The sequence below is a fragment of the Sylvia atricapilla genome, chromosome 1 (assembly GCF_009819655.1).
Source record: "Sylvia atricapilla isolate bSylAtr1 chromosome 1, bSylAtr1.pri, whole genome shotgun sequence".
Lineage (NCBI taxonomy): Eukaryota > Metazoa > Chordata > Aves > Passeriformes > Sylviidae > Sylvia > Sylvia atricapilla.
Window position 1 is genome coordinate 145224107 of NC_089140.1, and position 20254 is coordinate 145244360.

Below are 20254 nucleotides of genomic sequence, written 5' to 3' on the forward strand. Positions count from 1 at the left end.
TGAGAACCCATTCTTTTCCCCAGCTGGCAGCAAATCAGCCCTTGCCAGTGCTCTTATTCCTTCCTTGCTTTGTAAGAAATTGAATGTGGGCATTAGCATCAGTCTCGCACCTACCAGCCCCCAGGCCCCTGAGCTCCAGCTTTTGGATCTGTCCATCCAATTCCAAGCAGATTGTCAGAGCAACAGAGTCTCCTGTGTATAACCATCAGCAGCTGAGCTAGGGAGGACTTGACAATCTATGTTGCACAAGTTGCAGCATAAGGAAAAGGCAGATCTGACAGTCAGTCATTCTCATACCTGCTCTATCTTCCTGAAAGTTTTTGTTGTTTGGTTGGTTTTCTCAATGGTTTTAGGCTGGGGTTTTTTGCTTGAGTAAGTAAAGCTCAAAGGCCCTCAGAGCTAAAATTTCCATTAGCTATAACATATTTCTGCATGAATCTAAACACACTAACTTTCCAAGTACTTTGTAAGTACTTGAAAAGTACATCCAAATTTTCGGATGCACAGTGACGGGAACTACTTAACTTTCAATTTCATTATGTTTGCCAGGTCTGAAGAGAGGAGTTCTTCCTAATGGCAGTCCCTGACTTGCAGTAAGCTCTCAAATAAAATACTTACTGAAGGGTGACAACATTTACTCCTGGAACAGGGCGCTCAATCTCTAGGTCTCGCCGACTGAAAGGAAATGGAGAGGAAAAAGGCCTTTAATACACAGGAATTTTATACATACTTCTACATTCTTCTAGTTGAGAGAAAGCACAGACACTCATGTGTTAACTTAATCTGACACATGTAGTGGCCTCTATTACTGATGTAGATACATTTAGACTGAAGGATCAATGTCATAGTTCAGTTCCCAGTGTACAACCTTTCACCCCACAAATGCACAAGGTCCTTCTCCAATGAGTAAACCTGAGGTCCCTAAAGGCACTATTAAGCAGAACTTTACACTGGGGGAACACATGTAATCCCACCACACAAGAAATACTGTCTCTAAAGAGCTGGACAGCCTCCTGAAAGTTTCCAGTTAGAAATCAGGTAAATGTATTTACCTGTTGTAAGAGTTGACAAAGAGATGAAGGTTGGTTTGATTCATATCATTAATGATATGCTGACGGTAAGTATGGATCAGGTCATGGTTGCTGTGAATCTCTTCCTAAAGTGGAGACAGAATTGTTCAGAACAGGGGCTATTTCCTGAAAGGATCTGAAGACATGGCACAGTGGTTGTGTATCAGACTTACATCTGCACAACAGGAGTGCACCTTGAGGGAAGGGACAGCTTTCAGCACCCAGTGGAGTCACCCAGAATTAATATTAGCTTCTGATTGCAGTACCACAATTTTCACTTTAAAACTCAATTATGTTGTAATGTTAAAGTCTCACTATTGTAAAACATGTTGTAGTGCAGATGGTTACACTCAGACAAGTGTAAGGTTTTAAAACAAACAAAAAGAAGATTCAGGGTAAGAAGCCTAATAAATGTTTCCAGGGTAAAGCAGATGTTGAAAGCTTACAAACACGTAACATGGAACTCAATTTCACAATAGTAAATAACTAAGCTTTGACGACTTCAATCAGTAACATTTTCAAACAGTTGGGTTCTAAAGTCTTTATAGATTAGTTCCTGTTTCTGCTGGAATGGAGTTTTCCATTGCATTTACTAACAATTTCAAGCACAGCAAAGTAGCCTCAGAAAACAGTCCAGCACTTTGCATTAGGCTTGCACTGGAGAGCACCATTAATACTAATAACCAGCTGTCACAGAGTTACAAGTATATTATATTTTAAAAACTCTGTGGTGTTTTTCAGCTCAGAACATGAGGATATACAACTCCCATACTCATGTTTAAGTGTTGGCTGCCTGTACAGGGAGCTGCTCCTATTAGAGTTGTCACAACTGAGGTGCACTTGAGTACTCAGGACACAGAAAATCCCATGATAGAATACTGCCCAAAATGCTGGGGACACAAGTATGAATCCTATCTCACAGTTTAACTTCATCTTTTGTTGTTTAATTGAAAGCTTCCACACTCCTCCAAGCCCCAGGAGGTAAATACAGATGACTGAATACATCAGAGGAATCTTTTGAACATTACCTTTCCAAATAGATGTGAAATGACCATGTCTGGCAAGGCATTTGTCCAACCTGAAATCTGAACAGCAAGATTACCTGAGTATCTGCTATTAACACGGCCCCTGAACAAATGACACTTTCCAATTACCCATAAATAGATTAATGGCTTTTTCTCTGCTCTCTCTACATGTATGATATCCTAAACTGATATTTTACCCCCTCGACCCAACTAGAACACCATTAGGTGTTTATGTTTGAGCCATTCTCATCAGTTGACTTCACTAATGCAGTTATACAGAGAATACACTGCTGGGGGAATGGGTGTGTAGGGAATCACTCCCTGCAAGAACACCAAGCAAACCAGCCAGCTGAGTGTCATTTAACCCCACTGCCCACTGTCCTCCCCAATAACCTGACAATGCAATGGAACTGGTACCAGAAGCCCACAACCCCCAGTAAATGCTCCTGCTTTGGAAGGACTAAGAACATAAGGCACCTGCTGTGCTTTTGAGGTGAGCCATTCTCACCTTGAGAGGGGAAAGGCAGAGGCACAGATGTGGAAGAATTTAATGCCCTGAGGCATTTGATTGAGAATCAAAATGAGACAGTAGGTTCATTTCAGCACAGAAAAGTTACTACATTTCATTTAAATTAGTTTGTCTATCAGTTTATTTTGGTAAGTTTGATATAGGAATATAGTTAGTATCTAAGCCTTGAAAGAATGTTACATCATGGCTCTGCAAGTTTCTCATAGGAGTTTCTTTTATGTCAACATTTTCAGGTTGTATGAACAATCTGTACCAATATTCTTTTCCAAATACTTTTGGCATCTAAGACGCTCAGATGATTGAAACTGGATAATGCTGTTCTGGACATTTTTCTGTGCTCTGCTTCATATTTTAGACTGCGTTGGTAAACAAAACCATGGCCCAGAAAGTACTGAATGCTACACTGCACTTGAAGTTTTCTTGAAAGATGTTCCCAAAACTACCACGTCCAGGTAAACTGTTCTCCCCAGTAGTTATGAGCTCTTAAGAATTGTCCCAGTAGCTCCATTATGCCACAATGAATCTGTTTTCTTAAAGTACCTATTTCTATCACTACCCCTGTATGGAGTATTTTTGCAAATGGAAGAATAAACACCAAAGGAATTAGGACACCCAGGATGTTTAGTATCTACAGACATGCCTTGACATACGAGACTGCCAAGCTCCTCATGTCTCACAGGCTTGCAGTAAGATTTATTTTTCTAATTTAAATTTTTTTACCTTAGTTGCTGCCCAGTCCATCCAACCTTCAGCACAAGGGTTTACATTAATGAGAACTAATCCCTCCACCATCTCTGCGTGGTTTAACTGCAAAAGAGAAGGTCTAAGATTCATCAGATATTCTTTGCAACTTGACAGTCAGCAAAAAAAAAAAATAAATTAGAAAATTATGCCGTGGGGAAAAAAGCAGTAGGTTTAGTTTTATTTTGCAGAAAAGAAGTATATGTATGGAAAAAAAAATTCATTAGATCAATTCAACTGAGCAGATGGAGAACATTAGAATTTAACTTTTTCTCCACCCTCAGTTTAAATAGAGAACTCCCATTATAAAAACCTTCTGCAAATTAACTGGGTAGAGCCCAGGCCTTAAAATGGAAAATCTATGTCTTCTGGATTAGCTATCCTGCAGATTGTGGTATTTCACTTAAAAGCCTTGGCTTGTATACTTAACTGGGCACAGCAGAACAGGAATTCTCCATGCATGCTATAGGGACAGCAACGTGTAAGGGAAATCAGGTTTCAGGCTTTAGGGAAGCTCCACAAAACTTACAGCAAATCTGGTTAAAATGTAGGCACCAGCTCCAGTTCCCATTCCTATGATGGTCTTCAGCCTGCACAGCAATGAAAGAGAAGAGACAAATGAGGAAGGGTGCTGAAAATAAATTGCAGCAGTAGCCTTCCTCTTTCACACTGCAGTGTGTGTGTACAGAAGGGTGGGCTCAGCTTGGGCAAGCTGTGGAGCCTCAGAAATGTCAATGGCCCCAGAAACATTTGCAGGACCCTGGTCCTTGTGCACTGCAGGACAGCAGCTATCCTCACTTATCTTTAAGTAAATATACTGAGCAGCCACAGCATTGTTCTGATCCTGGGAGGAAAAGATTAGTCTCTGCCAGAAAAACTTATAAGATACAGACCTGCAATCTGCAGGCTAAATACAAAGCTTCCCCCTCCCCATCACAGCCATACAACAGGGGCACTGGGTCCTCTCCTCTCTAACAGGAGCCTGGCAAGGAAACATCTCCTGCTATCCACTCACTGGGGTGATGAAGTTTAAACTTCATAACCAAACAGGGCAGAAACAAACCAAATATTTGCATTAACTGAAATCAGGTTTAAAGCATCACCTTCAGGGTCATAGAAAATATATGGAAGGGGAGGCTAGAGAAAACCACTGAGAAAAAGCAGGTTATTCAATGCTTTTAGGAAAATACCTGATGGCAGTTTTGATTCTTATTAACAATATTAAATCAAGACTTTGTAAACACATTTCAGTTTAATTGATTTTCAAGGTACTGATGTCATTGGTCACATTTTTTTTTTTGCACAGTGCAACAGAACTGACAACCCAGTGCCTGACATTCGGCAGTTCAAAAAATACATCCCCTAAGGTGGCAGTGAGATAAACTGGTCCACAGTACTGTAAGAGCTGGTTATAACTGTGCAATGCCTAAAGTGGGGAGATGCTCCAGCCTGTGTTTTCCAAAGCTGCCTAACCCTGAGTGCCAAGTTTTCTCTGCTTGTTCTAAAAACCCCTTGGAGGTGTCTACCTGCCCTCTCCACTGCATACCAGGAGCATGACCTCCACAGAAAAGCAATCTTTCTCAGCTACAGCTCCTGCTAAAGCTGAACTTTAAGGGAGGACAAATCCCCAAACATGGTGCAGGTAGACAACCCAGGAACACTGCCACTAGGTCTTTCCACACTGGTAAGCTGGCATCTACATTTACTAGAGGCTCAGGAAGGTCAGACTGACCCCCTACAACACTCAAGACACAGAAGCAAAACAGTAAATATCTTCAGATGGGACTGACTCTTTTTTCCCCTGCTAAACCACACAGGAAAACGTGGGTTGTTACAGTGGGAAGAACAGATTTGTCTGTGCCCTGCCCCTGCGAGGGCGATGCAGAGAATGCTGGAGGAAGCCCCTAAATTAGGCACATGGGATTTCTCCTAAGCTGCTTCCTGTTTAAAAATAAACAGACATTTCAAAAAGGGCCAAAAAAAAAAAAAAAAGCTGTTTCAGATACCAAGGCAAAAGCAATCCACCTATAACAGAGGAATCCAAAACAACCACAAGTGTAGTTCTAGGAAACAAAATGCCAGACAGCCAAGCCCAAGCAAATGCCTGCTCTTTCAGTGAGCCAAGTAGAGAGAATAAGAAAAATAAGTAAACAATTCTGCACTCACCCAAACTGTTTCAGGATTCCAGGAATCATTTCAGCCAGCTGATCCATGGAGGGATACACATATCTAAAACAAGCACGTTTTTGAGGAGTTACTACATCCTATCCAGCAGTGTGCACTGGCATATTTTAGAGACACAGTGATCACTGTAGGGCTAGTACCAAATGCGGTCATCATGAGATCATTGAGTGTATGAGCTGAATTTAAATCAGGAGCAAGCACAAGTAATTCTGCAGAAATATTAGCATAATCTATATATATTCTATAAGTTACAGGACAATAGATGCCTAAGACCAAAACAGACCACAGTGAATCTTTCCCAAGGAAAGTTAACACTCAGAACTTATGAAAAAATTTGAGTAAGAGAAATGAGTTTCCAACCACAATGTTTGTGTTTCTAGTCCACCACAAAAAAAGTTTCCCAGTATTACATAATCAGAGAGTACAGAAATGAGTTTCAGATATTTGGCAAAAAACTTACACGGGTGTTTTTAGGGGCACAAACATTATCATAGGATAAATGAGAATAGCTTTCCATTAATATTGATGAATAAAATGAAGGCATAAGAAAGGCTGTGAAGCTGATGAAGAAGGATCAGTAAAACCAGCTCTTTGTTAATGCTCCTGGTCTTCTTAAAAGCAGAAATAAAACTCCGAGTAGAAGATTCTGAGCAAAATTTCAACTGAGTAGCATGTGGGAAACATGGTAGTAGAGTAGAGCTGGAAAACATCTGCCTAGGATGTACTTAAATCTCTGTTTCTCATCAGAATTACACCTAATTATTCTCTAGTTTAGCCTCCAAAACATAAACAAAAAGAACTACCAAGGACTGTGAAACATTTTATTTTCTTAGATTTTCTTGTTGGGAAATTAAACCTTAACATGACAGAAGCTGGTTTCACTGCATCAGCTTTGGTCTGGGAGACTATTGCAACCTTTTAGTACTTAAAGGAGACCTGTAAGAAAGAGGAGGGCAAACTTTTCAGCAGGGACAGTTGTGATAGAAAAAGAGATAATGGTTTTAAACTAAAAGGGGGTAGATTTAAATTAGATCTAAGGAAGAAGGGGTTTTTTTTACAATAAGGGTGGTAAACCCTGAAAGAGGTTGCCCAGAGAGGTGGTGGATGCCCCATCCCTAAAGACATTCAGGATCAGGGTGGACAGGGCTCTGAGCAATCTCATCAAGTTGTCCCTGCCCAATGCAGAGGGGTTGGACTAGGTAACCTGCAAATTTCCCTTCCAAACCAAGCCATGATTCTATGACTTAATTTGGGCATGCTGGTGTCCCAGATGAAGGGCAGGTAAAGATAATACAGCTTCTTACACAGCCATCATGGTTTTATCAAGTCTTTGCTAGCCACAGATGATGATGGTTGCCCTCTCAGCTGACAACTCAGAAGCGTTAACACTTGTCCAGGACATGAGGGCTAAGGCACTTAAAAGCTCATGATTTAAACAAATGCAAAGACAGGGTGACTGAAATAGCTTTGTAGGCTGCTCTGATAGACAACTGGGCCATTGCAGCTAACAACAGCATCAGACCAGCTTAAAAATTAAGCAGGGAAATAGACTGGCTCATGCAATAAGGGTACTTATAAGCTCCTTAATACGTAGTTCTTACAGAACAACTGGTCCTTGCCTTGTATCCTCCCCTTGGCTCGTTGGCTGGTCCCTTCCTCAGCCAAGCTGATTCTTGTCCAAGGGGCATCTCAAGGTAAACCTGTCTCATCTGACCTAAACAGGCAAAGCATTTTGGCAATGACAGTGCTCGTGGCACACAGGGTTTCCAAGAGTTACAGCATCGTTCATGGCACAGTCAGGAGTGTCCACAACCTCCTGTGGGGGTTCATCACCTTGTAACTGCCCAAAACTCCTGGATTTTCTGGGTAGGTTATCAATTTAACATCTACCATGCTGCCATTTCATAAAGACCACAGATTTACAAGGGACATTATGCAGAGGTTAACGCCTGCCTTGTTTATAGTAATCATTTAGTTTTCATTTAGCATTTATGTTCAGAATGTCATTACAAAACAAGCTAACTCAATATTTTAAATTGACAAGATGTAGATATCTGTCAAGGAGTTGCTTTACAAGCAGTCTACCTATCAGAGCTAAAACACAAAATTGCAGCCCCAAAGTCGACTGTGAACTTGCACAACAAAACAGAGCTCCCAAAACTCCAGTACTTTAGAAATAATGTCAAGATTTAAGTTCAAAATCCAACTACTATGCTTGGTGCAAGTACTTTTTCATCAAATTGCAGATCAAGACTTTTTATCAAAAAGAAGTAAGTATAAAAGCATGGGCTGTTTCCCTGTCAACTCACCCAGCCTGGAAAGATGGTGCTCCATCCTGCTGGCCAGGTGCATCCACATGGCAGACTGCAAAGTGCTGGGTGATTTCCTGCATATCCTCAAAGTTGAAGAGGGGATTGAAGCAAGTTTTATCTTGGGAAGGAAAAGAGAATATGAAATAATTATGCTGAAGGAAATACTAAGTTTGCAGCTGCAAAAATAATTTATTAATCTATCCTGCAGGTTAATGAAAAGTTGAATCAATCAAGTCAGCCAAGGTTTTTCATCTTATTTTTGTACCTATTAGAAATATTTGCTTGGTACATCTAATTTCTCAAAAAATGTTCTTTATGCAAAGTTAAAATACTAACAAAATTTAGCCAAGGGTATTCATCCCAGGTTTTGCCTTGGATAATTTAATCTATTTCCTTGTCAGTTTTCTTTCTTTTTTTTTTTTTCTTTAATTGTGTCAAGACAAATGGAGGAAAAAAAAAAAAAAGGCTAAGATTGTGACTTGTGCTTTTGCCCAAATATTACAAGTTAAACATTATGTGATCAACCGCTGCAGACAAATCAAGAGAAAAACATGTTTTTGGGACACTCAGTGCTGTAGGCTCCAAGGCTTGAGGTGATCTGATTTCTGACTTTTAAGCAATATTAATACAGGGAGAGGATTAGCATATTTTCCTTCTGGTGTGGAAAGCACTCTCTTTGAGATGCCTCGAAAATGGTTCAATAATGGTTTAATACTCTGTGTCTTTCTGAATGTCCTCACACAACACACATGCAAAATCTTGGCAGAATATAAAAAATTTCTGGCTCAAATCAACTGTAGAAGAATATGCAAGTCTAGAACAGCTTTAACTCTGGAAAGAAAAAGGTTTAATTTAAAGTTAAGTTCCAGATTTTTCCTGCCCTGATTCACTAAAAGTCAAAATTAAAGACATTTCTGCAAAGCACAGGCAATAAAGCTCTCTTTTTTTTTTTTTTTTTTTTTTTTTTGTCTTAATAGTAATATTCACCCCCTTGCAATAGCCAGCTTGTAAAGATCAACAGGTGTTTTTAAATATTGATACCTGATTAAGAAACCATGAACTGTGTGCAACAAATAGGACTGACAAAGGAACAAACTAGAGCATGTCTGGACATTAACCCATTATATGACAGATAAGATAAAAAGCACTTAATGTCCTTTCTCCTAATGCTGGCTAAGGACACAAAGCCAGCACTCATTTCATACTCACTTAACATGCAATTCCTATAAACCCAAGGCTGCTCATCAGACAGGACCGAAGCCCCAGCAGAGTTGTATTTTCAGTCCTGTGGGCAATACATCACCACCCTCCCCTTGAGATTTTTTACAGCATTCATACACAGTCACTGCAAACTACCAGAGATCTCTTGTCCCTTTAATTGAAGTATTCCAGCTATTTACTGAGCAAGGATAAAAAAATGACGCTTGCTATAAGAGAAGAGTTAGGTGCCATCTAACAGCCTCCAAGGACACAAACAAGCAAGGAGCTGGGAAGGGGTTCCTAAGCCCTGCTGCTTTCACAGCTCTGTTTCTGGCAGCGCTGGTAGATGAGGAGGGTACTCACGGTTCAGGCCGATGTCGTGGTAGGTGAGGATGGCCGGGCGGTTCCCCCGGGGAGTGCCACACATGGTGACACGCACAGAGCCATGCACTGTCTCCACATCTTGCTCCTGGGAGAGAACAGCGAGACTCTGTCAGGGATTGTCCCAGTGCTCCACAGCTGCTGCAGCAGACCCCGATGGACCAGGAGCACAGGCCCTGCCCCACCCCAGGGTCTGCTCTGCAGTCCCATCCTGACACCCCCCGTTCTCCCCCATGGCGGGGACTCTGCTGACATTTCACATTTGACTGTCACCTCCTCCAGTCCACAGACAATTACAGAAGCACTCAAGCTGCTAGCTCTAACCAGATGCTGAGGGGAATGGTTAAACAGTTTTTAACCACATTAAAAGGCATGATAAGAAAACAAAGAAAGCAGTTTTGTTGTAATGACACCTAGAATAACAGAGCTTACAGCTATGACTTAACATGTGCAGAAGTTCAAGTCACCACGATAAAATATTTCTGATTTCTAGAAAAAGAACTCTAGCTGAGAAAATAACTACTATTCCCCAAAGATAGCAGCATTAAGTAGCTTGTACATGCTTATTTGCCATAAGGATTTATTACATGGTGAAGCTTTGTGATTGCAGTAGTCTTCTCCAATAAAATCAGCAGCCACATGTGTTTGTCTTACAGCTCGTGATGTACATACCTGAGCATAAACCTAACTGTCTAAAGTTTGCTAAGAGAACAAAAATAAGCACCACAATAATGTTATGGGTATCAAAAAAAACAAAACAAAAAACCACAACATTAAGAAGTAAACTGCTATTATTTGGCATAACAGGAGTTTATACTGTTTACTGATCTTAAAGCCAAGGGCACCTTCATTAACAAACCAAAGTCCCCCTGAGCACCATCTTTTGGATCTCAAAGTTAGACTTACACAAAAGTTTTTTGTTTCTTTTCCCCTTGAACTTCAGATGGGTATAAACAATTTGGTATTTTGCCAACACGTATAAAGGGAATAATAATCTAACAGTTATTTCTGACACTTATTTACAGTATAGTTATGCTCACATAACAATCAAAGAATTATATAGGCAGTAGCCAGTCTTTGCAGCTCACTAGAATCCTTTATTTACTGCACAGGACACAGATATGATCCATATCATTCAGTGCAGCCTGCTGCTGGCAGGGCTTGCTTGACTTGTTCCATGCAGCAACACTCAGAAGCAAAGTACAAGTTAAATTCAAATCTATCAAAAAATTATGCTGTAGAAATCATACCTTTTAAAAAGGTATGATTACCTTCCAATATCTGAGGTAATATTTCAATATAAATCTCAGCTCCTTAATTTGCTACAAGGAACACACTGCACATTTTGTTGCAAATAAGGCGTCTAGGCAACACATCTTTTTCCCTTTTAATTACACAATTACATCAGTTTTAAGTTACAGCTGAGGCAGTGAATCAAGATCTATCCCCCCCCTTGTACATAGGAGAAGTTAAGCATCTCTGCTCTCTGAGCTACAGTCCATCAAAACTAATTTTCTGCTTCTACATCTCCTTAGAGACTCATTCCTCTGCATACTCACTGCATTACTTATCAGGTAAGCTGTATCTTCCACATCTAGGACCATCCTTAGGCAAAACAGGGTGACAAGTCCAGGGAGTCAAACAAAGGACGGGTGGCAGGTTTTTACTTTGTCCCAGCAGGAAACTGGGTTATATAGACAAGCTGCTCTCCTATATAGGCTTATGACTCCCATAATGCCCAGCTGGGGAAACCAAAACAGACTAATTCACAAGGATGTCACTCTTAAATAGGATTTGAGCCAGGTTTGACCAGGGGAAGAATGTACTCAACAGAGGTCAGACATCAAAGATGAACTAAGTCCTTGCCACACAATGTACAAAGTGCCAAATTTCAAGCCTGGGATTTAGCAGTCTTTTTTGTTGCTGTTTCCATCAGCCTTTGAGAAGCTAAGCTTCATTTCATGTTTTGTTATCTGAAATGCTGAAACACCCAAAACTTATGCTAAATTAATTCAAAATTGAGGTCTTTCCTAAAAGCCAGGATTAAAGCTTCCAGTAAACAGAAACAACTGAAAAATTAGTGTGAATCACAATGATTCTGATCAAAAAAACACAAGGCCTTTGAAATGTTTAATATCTAGTATTTCCAAAGCAGATAAGCAACACTTAGTTTAAAGGATTCCTACATCACGACACTAAAGTCACTAAGTTCAGCTTTTGTCTGAAAATATGGTATTGTACATTATACATTGGGTATATCATTAACATATAGTATTAAAATATAACTAGAGAAAGTCTCGGGTTGGAGGGGATGTTAAAGATCTAATTCCAACCCCCTGCTGTGGCCAGGGATGTCATTCACTAAATCAGATTGCTCTGGACCCCAAAAACATTCTATATCATTAATATATATTTGAGCACTGTCATTATACAACACTCCTGAAGAGATTTGCAGTGCCAGTACACAACAAATAATAATAGCTGAAATTTATTATGATGCCAGTTATTATTTTCCACATTCTACTCTTTTACGCTTAACTAATTCTAAAAATACAATAATTTGGCAACCTCAGCACTGTAATAAGAGTAAGCATTACTGTGTAACACACCTCCTGCTGAGTGTGGAATATTGAAATTATTTTCTCCTCAGTTAGAGACTAATAGGCACTTCATATAATCAGATTTCTATTGCTAGAGCTTTCCAGTAACAACAGTGAAAATCCAGAACCTGTTTTCTTTGCAGGGAGCACCTTCAAGATTTAGGATCGCCCTACTTCATGCATGAAAGAAAAAGTCTGTTCCTGGTAGATAAGACCAAAGCCTTGAACTTGCACATCCCACTGACTGCCACAGAAAATTCTTCCGGAACTGGAAACCTGAGTCTAGTTCAAACTCAGTGTCAGCTAAAAATAGTTCAGAGACAACAGGTGACCATGCTCCCAATAATTGGCATAACACAGTCAGTTTAACAATTGGCTCAATTCCTCATTATTGTCACAGTGAGACTCCCCCAATTCAGTAGAGTTGTGATATTTTCTTGTAGCACAGATTTTTAATGGGAAATGCACACAAGGTTCCAAAAAAACAATCAATTCAAACCAGTTTGTTTGGTGACATCAACAACTTCACATCCCTATTGATCCTATTAAAGATCAAGAGATTTGTCTACGTGATGTAGGGATGGATGTTTTCAAAATGCAGAGCACTGAAAACAGATGGCAGCACATCCCAATCAACATCAACATTATAGTAAGAGGCTCTTCACCAACTGATTTGTATTAAAACACTATCTTGGAAAAAAAATCCAAGGTACACTAATCCGATAGAAGGATAAAGACAAACACACCATCTGTTCACATCTCTCACTTTAACAGAGGTGCAGTCTTATCTTAGCACACTAAACACACACAGAAAAATACTCTCAATATGTGCAATTTAAGGGAGGCAGTCACAGTCTGGAGGGGCTGGTAGACTCTAAAATAGATTTTGTTTTTGCTTCAAGTGACCTTTTTATTTTTTCATGAGGTTAGAAGAGGAAGACAATTTGTTATCACACAGGAGGGCTCATTTATTCCTTCCCCTCTCTACCGCAAGTAACACGTGGATTGAGAAACATGTTTATGGACAAGTTGTTTTCTGAAGTACGGAATATGCAACCAAAATATCTCAGATATCTAAAAAGGAAAACTCTACACGCACACGGAATGTTTTGCTAAATACGTCATGTTTTATATTTTAAGTAAAATACTGCATTCCATCAAGATTATTTTAAAGCTTTCAAATATACTTAATCCTCAATTACAATCTCATGCTTTTATTTTAATTCATAATATTATGACTGTTAAATACACCTCCCTTCCCTTGCCTTAGAACTGAGGGAAAAGCTTTGGAGCTTTTAAAGAAGATTTAAATAGCTTTTAAATTTCTAGGAGATAGGTTACACAGGTATTACTATAATAAAGTTCTTAAGTAGTATGAATTTAAAATGTACTATTTTCTCACTCTTCTTTTTCAATTTCTTGGAAAATAAAAATATTTGCGCTTTTAATGTGCTATTTCAATGTTGAGTTTCAAACTCCCTTTGCCCTGAAGTTCTTTAGCATTTTCTCCCTAGCTTTTTTTACTATAAAATAGAATTTAAATTCATCTTTTGCTTGCTATTTCTTAAATCCCCAATGTTCACGTTTCCAATTATTTTTCTTTTTTTTTAATTTGTTAACATTTCTATTCTAAATTAGCAATATTAAGGAAAAGGTTCCCCACATCAGGTTAGGAGTCAGACACATTAATAAGGATGATGACTTCAGATGTAAATGTAAGTGACCCTGCTAAGGTGGAAACCAACAACAAAAACTTTCCTGCAGGAACTGACGCAGGTTATTGCGACGGCTCTGCCCAGGGATTCTTCCTAGTCCGATTAGCACTGGGTCACCCTGCTCTGGCGAGAACAAAACCACAGCCACCCCCATCCCTTTCCTTCAGTGTCCCCAGGGATGAGGAAATCTACACAGCACACTGGAATCCCACCCCTCCGGCCACGTGCACCAGCTGATTCATCTCCCTGTGCAGGACAGCTCTTCCCTTCTCCCTGAACAGGCAGGGGGAAGTAAAGCAAAAAGGGATCTTTCGTGCCTATGGATACAGATGGCCACGAGCCATGAAGTGCAAGGGACCACGTCGTCTCTGCTCCCTACAGCTGCCACACAGCTCCAAGTTTTGCTGAATTACTGAGAAAGCAGAGTGCTGATGGACTGAAACACAAAGCTGGGAGGATGAATATGCACAGTGATGAGGAGCCAGGGCTCCATTGGCTGCAAAGCTACTGAGCTAGAGAATACACACATACATCAAACTGGAAATGCAATTAAAATGTGCTTGGCACGAAGACAACAAAGCCAAGACAACAAAGCCACCCAGGGCACAGTGCCCTGCACCGGTTTGTCATCAATTATCCTAAAACAGGTTTGGCCAGGAACACTCCCCTTCTTGAGACACAGGAGACCTTTACTTCAATTTTCAGGTGGGTGCTACAGACAGACACAGTAACAGAGAAATTGCTCAGAGCAAGAGGCAGCTTAGAGCTGTCAGTTCTTTCATCTCTTGTCTTGGCCATCCCCCTGGTAGCTTCACAAAGATTCTCCTCCTAAGAATAACCATGCACATGTCTTGCAACATGTGCTTTCAGAAAGGCAATATACCACTATACAGAGGCTTACTTTAAAAATGGAAAGCTATCTTTAACTCCAGTTTGTCTAGAATTGCATGTGAAGTAAGAATCTATTTTTTTTCCAAATCTGAGAAACTAGGTAAAAAATATTCTTGGAAGGAAAACACCTCATGGACAGTTCTTTTCACTAGTGGCAGAAACAAAGTCATTAACTGAACACTGCTTAACTTGTTACATGAAGGCTGGAGGAACTTGCAGTGGGTGTGGTGGACTACCACGTCCATATACAGGCATTAAATAAACCCCATCCTGCCAAGCATCAATAATTTCTTTCCCTGGCCAGGTCCATCTTCTTTCCATGTAGTCCATGGGAGAGGCTGCTCCCTAAGAGCACACTTCAGCCTCTTCACACTTCACCCAGAGTGCCCTGGGTGCTCTAGGGCCACATATGAGTTTCTCTAATGAACTAAGCAGTCAAATCTCTCATAGCAGTTCCAAATCACTTTTTCCACAGATCAACCACAAAAGAACTTAAAGACAGGGAGGGTACTTGTGGTTTTAAGGACCAAAACTAAGTCTCCTTTGCAGTTACAATTCTTAACAAAATGCATTGAGACTGTTCTTCCACATTTTCCCTGAACTAGAACAACTAAAGATTAAACTCTTAACAAAGATAGATCATTAAAAAAAGTAAGAGCTGGCAGAACAGGGCTAAATGACAAGAACCACTGCTCTGGATTAGCGACTGTTAATCCAAAACATGGAGAGGAAAAAAAAAAGCAAAAAGGCTTAGAGAATTTGATCTTGCAAGTTAAAAAAATCTATATATACACATGGTTTACAAACCAAGCAATTTATTCCAAGAATAGAAATGAAATATGGGTCACTTCTGGATTCTTAATCAAAATACTGTAGTATTCCTGTTAGCAGACTTAATCTGGGATTCAATTCATTTAGACCAAGTGATCAATCTGGAGCCAAACAGAAAGCTTCTCCCATGCTGTGCACAGTCCTGCAGGAAGCTGTCGGGTGACAGCCTTAACTTACATTTATCAAGACTTCAGGCAGTAGATGTCATTAGAAAAAAAGAGGGGCAAGATGCAGGATTAGTGTAAATTACAGATTTGCTATAGAAGAAAGAACCCTTGAAAGATGAAAAAAATGTCCAAGATAGCTGTCTCACTTGGTTTCCAAGGAAAAGTCTTGAATTTGTGCTGTATTTTTTAAGCAGTTGGCACATTGAATACAAATATATAGACAGGTGCTAATAAAGCATAACATGCAATGAAGTAGAGAAGGGTTACTTCCTTCAGGGACCTGAACAGAGACTAAAACAATTCAATAGCTTTCCCTAGTTCTGCACAGTCTGCTTCCATTTCTATACACCTTGACAAAAATGAGACACCCCATGAGCCTCTTTCCCCAGCACATAACCTTGTCCCTCAGCAGTGGGAAAACACCACTCACACTGTTCATCAAGGCAGGTACACCCTCCCTGATCTCCACCCCAGCTCAATCCAGCCTGGATTCTGCAACCATGCAATTCCTTTAGTCTCAGCTAAGAACCAGCAAGGACAAGCTTCTCAGTCAAAAGCCCAAATGGCAATAAAATAAGGGGAGCCATGTCACCTCTCAAAAGCCGAACACTCAGAGAAAGTGAAAGGCCACCAGGTAACCAGAGTCTAGTTCAAACTCAGTGTGCTACGTAGCACTGGTGTGCTACAAACTTTTATGTTCTGTCTCCAAATAAAAATATAGAAATGCCATCACTCCTATTACTGACAGTACTGACTGCTTAGCACCTTCCAGCACCCCACAGGCTTCAGGAACGTTTTGGAAAATTTCAACAGCATAATGGGATGCATCCAGAGGAATGTTTCCTCTGAGGAAATGCCTGCACAGTGCTAACGAAAGCAAATTAACTGGGGAAAGTGTGTGTCCATGTGGGAGGGGAATATATTGTTTTCACTACCACTGCCGAAGATTCTCATTCTCTTAGCAAGAATAGAACTGCTTGCAAACCAGCCACCTCCTTTGACTGAAACTTTCTCAGCTCCAGTCTGAAAAGGCCCCCTGTGGTCCCCTTCACATCGCTACAGCACAGCCCCATTCAGATCCCTCTCCCACAGTGACAGCATTCCTGGCAAACAGGCAGTCCCTTCTGGTCACATCTTGCTGCTTTCTCAATTGTCAATTCAATCTCCCCTCGTACAAAAAGAAAAAAAAAAAAAAAAAAAGAGAGAGAGAGAAAATAATAGCTTTACGTGCCTGAACATCGAAGTCTGGAAGGAGGCGAGTGATAGCCTGTGAAGAGAATTGAAAGCATTAATAGAAGTAACTTGCAGCTATGGAAATCTATGCTTGGATAGGAGTTCTAGCCCCCAGTTCTGCAGCTGAGAGCTCTATCCATTCAATAAAAGCTTTTCTGATGAGCATCAAAATTCACCCACTAATCTTCATGGAGAAATTAAAGCAGTAAAATACTAGACTACAGACCAAAAAAAATGAAGGACAAAAGCTGGTGCATCCTCAGTTATTGTTAAATCTCTGAGCAATACACTCACAAGGAGCAGTAAAAGTGAACTTTTCTGCATCACCTATCGTAGCCATGGGACAGCCTTGGTCCTGCCTAGGATGGGAAGTCTCTGTTCAAGAATGCACTGAACACTTGCAACTCATGAAGTTCAGCAGTCATTACTGGGATTTGGTTACATGATGTAGAAGGTGAGAAGGGTCTTAGTCCAGCCAAATTTAGTGTTTTCAGTGTTTGGGAGGCTGGCTGGACACAGAGAGAGGTCCATTCCAACCTGCCATAGCTGCTACTGAAAATCTCTTGCACCTGTGGAGGGTCTCCACCAGGAAAGGAGTTAAGTGACAACCTCCCCACCTCCAATCGCCTACAAGGCTTATAGCTTCAAAGGAGGAAATGTCCTACAGTTACCTCCTTTTTTTGAGGGAGAAGAAAGAAGTCAAATTCCTATTTCCACTGCAGGGCTGAAATCAGAGGCAAGAGCAGCCAAGCAAACACTTTATGCTTCAAACTGCAAAAGAGGCCAAAGCTTGAAAAATAATATTGAGATAAAAAGGAAAGCTTAGAATCCTGGCAAGGAGACCACTCAGCCTCAGAAGCCCAGGTAAATTAAGGACGGATGTCAGAAGGACCATAGTTACTTTCTTAGGAGACCCTCAAAGCACTTCAGCACAACCTGTAATTCCCACAGTTGTGACTTTCAGGCAATTAGGCACAGTTTGAACATGCAAACAACTACCTAAGATCTGACTGAGCAGAAATAATTTTACACAGCTTTAGCTTTAGACAGTATGCTGTGTTTTACTGTATTGCTGGTCTCATGACCTTTTAAACACAGCATTTCAGCCACTGGTGTTCCAGTGGGACCCATAGCTGAAAGGAGCAAGACTATTTGGCATCTGCACTAACAGCATATGAAATAAGGGTGATCACTGCTCAGGAGCAAAGACTTGGCTGTAGCAGAAACCCAGGCACAACAAGCCAGGACAGCTCCAGAGAGCTTCATTCAATAACCAACTCAAAATCAGCTCCACTGTTCATCTCAATACATTGAGCATCCTTCAAGGCAACCTTTTCCACTTTTTCAAACTACATTAACATCCTTCATGTATGTTACAATGTCCACAGAGGAAATTAAACTGTGTCCTAGTTTCCCTAATGCAGACAAAACTTAAGGTAAAGTAATGAACAAAAGCATATAGGGCTCATTGTCAAGATTCTAACTTTTGACCTATGTGGTACCAAAACCCAGGAACTTAATTCAGTATTTTAAGATATTTCTGAACTTTGAAGCAAAAATATTTCAGCACCAACAGAACTTCTGCTTGGAATCTTCTTTGCTTTGATAGTTCTGAACAATATGGGCATTAAAAAGGGGTCTTAGTTTCTGAAAAGTTTGAGTGCTGCATTCAGTGTATCCAAACAAGCTCTGCTTTCATGCAATGTCCTTGGCAAAAGAGCTGTGTTTAAAGTTTCTCTAGCCATTTCACTGCAGTCACAAGTGGAAATTATTTTCTGAAGTGTTTACATAAAAGAGGGAAGGAATAAAAAAGAAAGTAGCAGATATACACTAGAATTCATTGCTCTAAGACGAGGAAAAAAAACCCCAAGACATTTATATACATAATTGTCAAGAAAAAATGACATTAGGAACAAGAGAAAAAGTCTTGTTTTGTTTTAGTTTTGTTTCATGAAAATGTTGAGATGTTTCTTCACATATTACAGTGAACTTTTTTGCCATGAACATACCAAAGCACAGAGTATGGCTACCACTGAAGAGTCAGATAGCTGCTGAATCCAGATGCTGTTGATAGGGGTTTTTTTCTTGTTTTGTTTTTAAGTCCAAGAAAGAGTGGAAAACAGTATAACAAGGTTAAAAAAATAGCTAGGATGTTTCTGTGCTGCAACTCCAGTGGCTGCAACAGGCTGTGGGTTGTACACAGCCAGATGGCTGGAACTCATGGCTAAGTGCACTCAGAGGACAAGAAGGGGCTCAGCCCTGCCTTTGGACTCAGCTTGCCCAAAGGAAATGTAAAGGCTCTCTGGGAGAGGCAGCTGACAGAGCAAAGCCTGTCCTTACATTGAGAAGTGTGTAGCTATAGAGGCATGTACATGAGAGTGTCCAATTGGCATTATTTGGTTCAGCTAAAGACACCCAGAGCTGTCATTATTCAGAGAAGAAAAAAATGTCACCATCATATTTAATGAATAAAACCAAACAAGAACAAATAATTAGAGTCAGTTTTTAATTATTAAAAAAAAAACAACAAAAAAAAACAACAAAAAAACAACCCAATGAACTATTCTTATTCCATCTCCAGTTTTTCTTTACTTCTTCCATAGAATATGTTCAAAATAATCTAAGAACACATGCACAGTTCCAAAAGCAGTCCTGACAGAAAACACATAAGCTCTAAAAAGCTTTAAAATAATTACCTCCTCCTTCTCCACCAGAGGTTTCACCTCTGCAAGGTGAGCATCCTGGAACTCTGTTGACATGGTCAGTAGCTGATATCTGCAAAGAGGAAAAGAGATTTGTTCTCAGCTTGCATCAAAGATTAAATACAGGAACAAGTAAAGATCCTGCTCCACCCAGCCCCCACAATGACCCACTCTTCCAGGTTATAGTTTAAAAGACCTCTGCATGAAGGTTAGGAATCTCTTGTAAAATGCCTCCCTGGTTTATTTATATACACAATCCTGCACAATATGAGATTAAAGAAATATTAAGGCTGCAAGATCAAACAGAAGTTTGGCAGCTTCAAAGCAGAGAATGCTGAAGGAAATGGGGCAGGGACAGCAGCGAGAACCATGGAAACTGTCATCCCACACCTACCTACTGAAATTTGCTTGAACAGTCATTTCTGAAAACTTTGTTATTTTTCAGTGTATGCAAGGCTCCCTCACTATCCCCTAGATTTTTACAGTGAGAAAATCGAACTGGACACACCTTAGCATCATTTTATTGTCAGATTGATGTGCTCCATTCTTCAGGACAGATAAAAATCAAATACTCCTTTAAGTGGACACCAACAAGGTTCGTGCAATAATGCTATTTTCAAAGCTGTGAAAGGAAGGAACAAGGCTGCTGTATCCTGCTCTCGGACACTGTGAT

At 40.2% G+C, this 20254-nt stretch overlaps 1 protein-coding gene across 2 annotated transcripts in view; it reads right to left on the minus strand.

Moving 5' to 3' along the window:
- NDRG1 (N-myc downstream regulated 1) overlaps nucleotides 1-20254 on the minus strand; it is a 39728-nt gene that overhangs the window by 6527 nt on the left and 12947 nt on the right. For both annotated transcript variants that reach the window (XM_066336364.1, XM_066336356.1), the window contains exons 2-11: nucleotides 19576-19654; nucleotides 16878-16913; nucleotides 9425-9530; nucleotides 7859-7979; nucleotides 5532-5594; nucleotides 3895-3955; nucleotides 3345-3431; nucleotides 2099-2155; nucleotides 1053-1156; nucleotides 619-675 (exon numbers count right to left, since the gene is read on the minus strand). In XM_066336364.1, the coding sequence (XP_066192461.1) occupies nucleotides 619-675; nucleotides 1053-1156; nucleotides 2099-2155; nucleotides 3345-3431; nucleotides 3895-3955; nucleotides 5532-5594; nucleotides 7859-7979; nucleotides 9425-9530; nucleotides 16878-16913; nucleotides 19576-19638 (755 nt within the window). In that variant the 5' untranslated portion in view covers nucleotides 19639-19654. The remainder of the gene's footprint in view (nucleotides 1-618; nucleotides 676-1052; nucleotides 1157-2098; nucleotides 2156-3344; nucleotides 3432-3894; nucleotides 3956-5531; nucleotides 5595-7858; nucleotides 7980-9424; nucleotides 9531-16877; nucleotides 16914-19575; nucleotides 19655-20254) is intronic.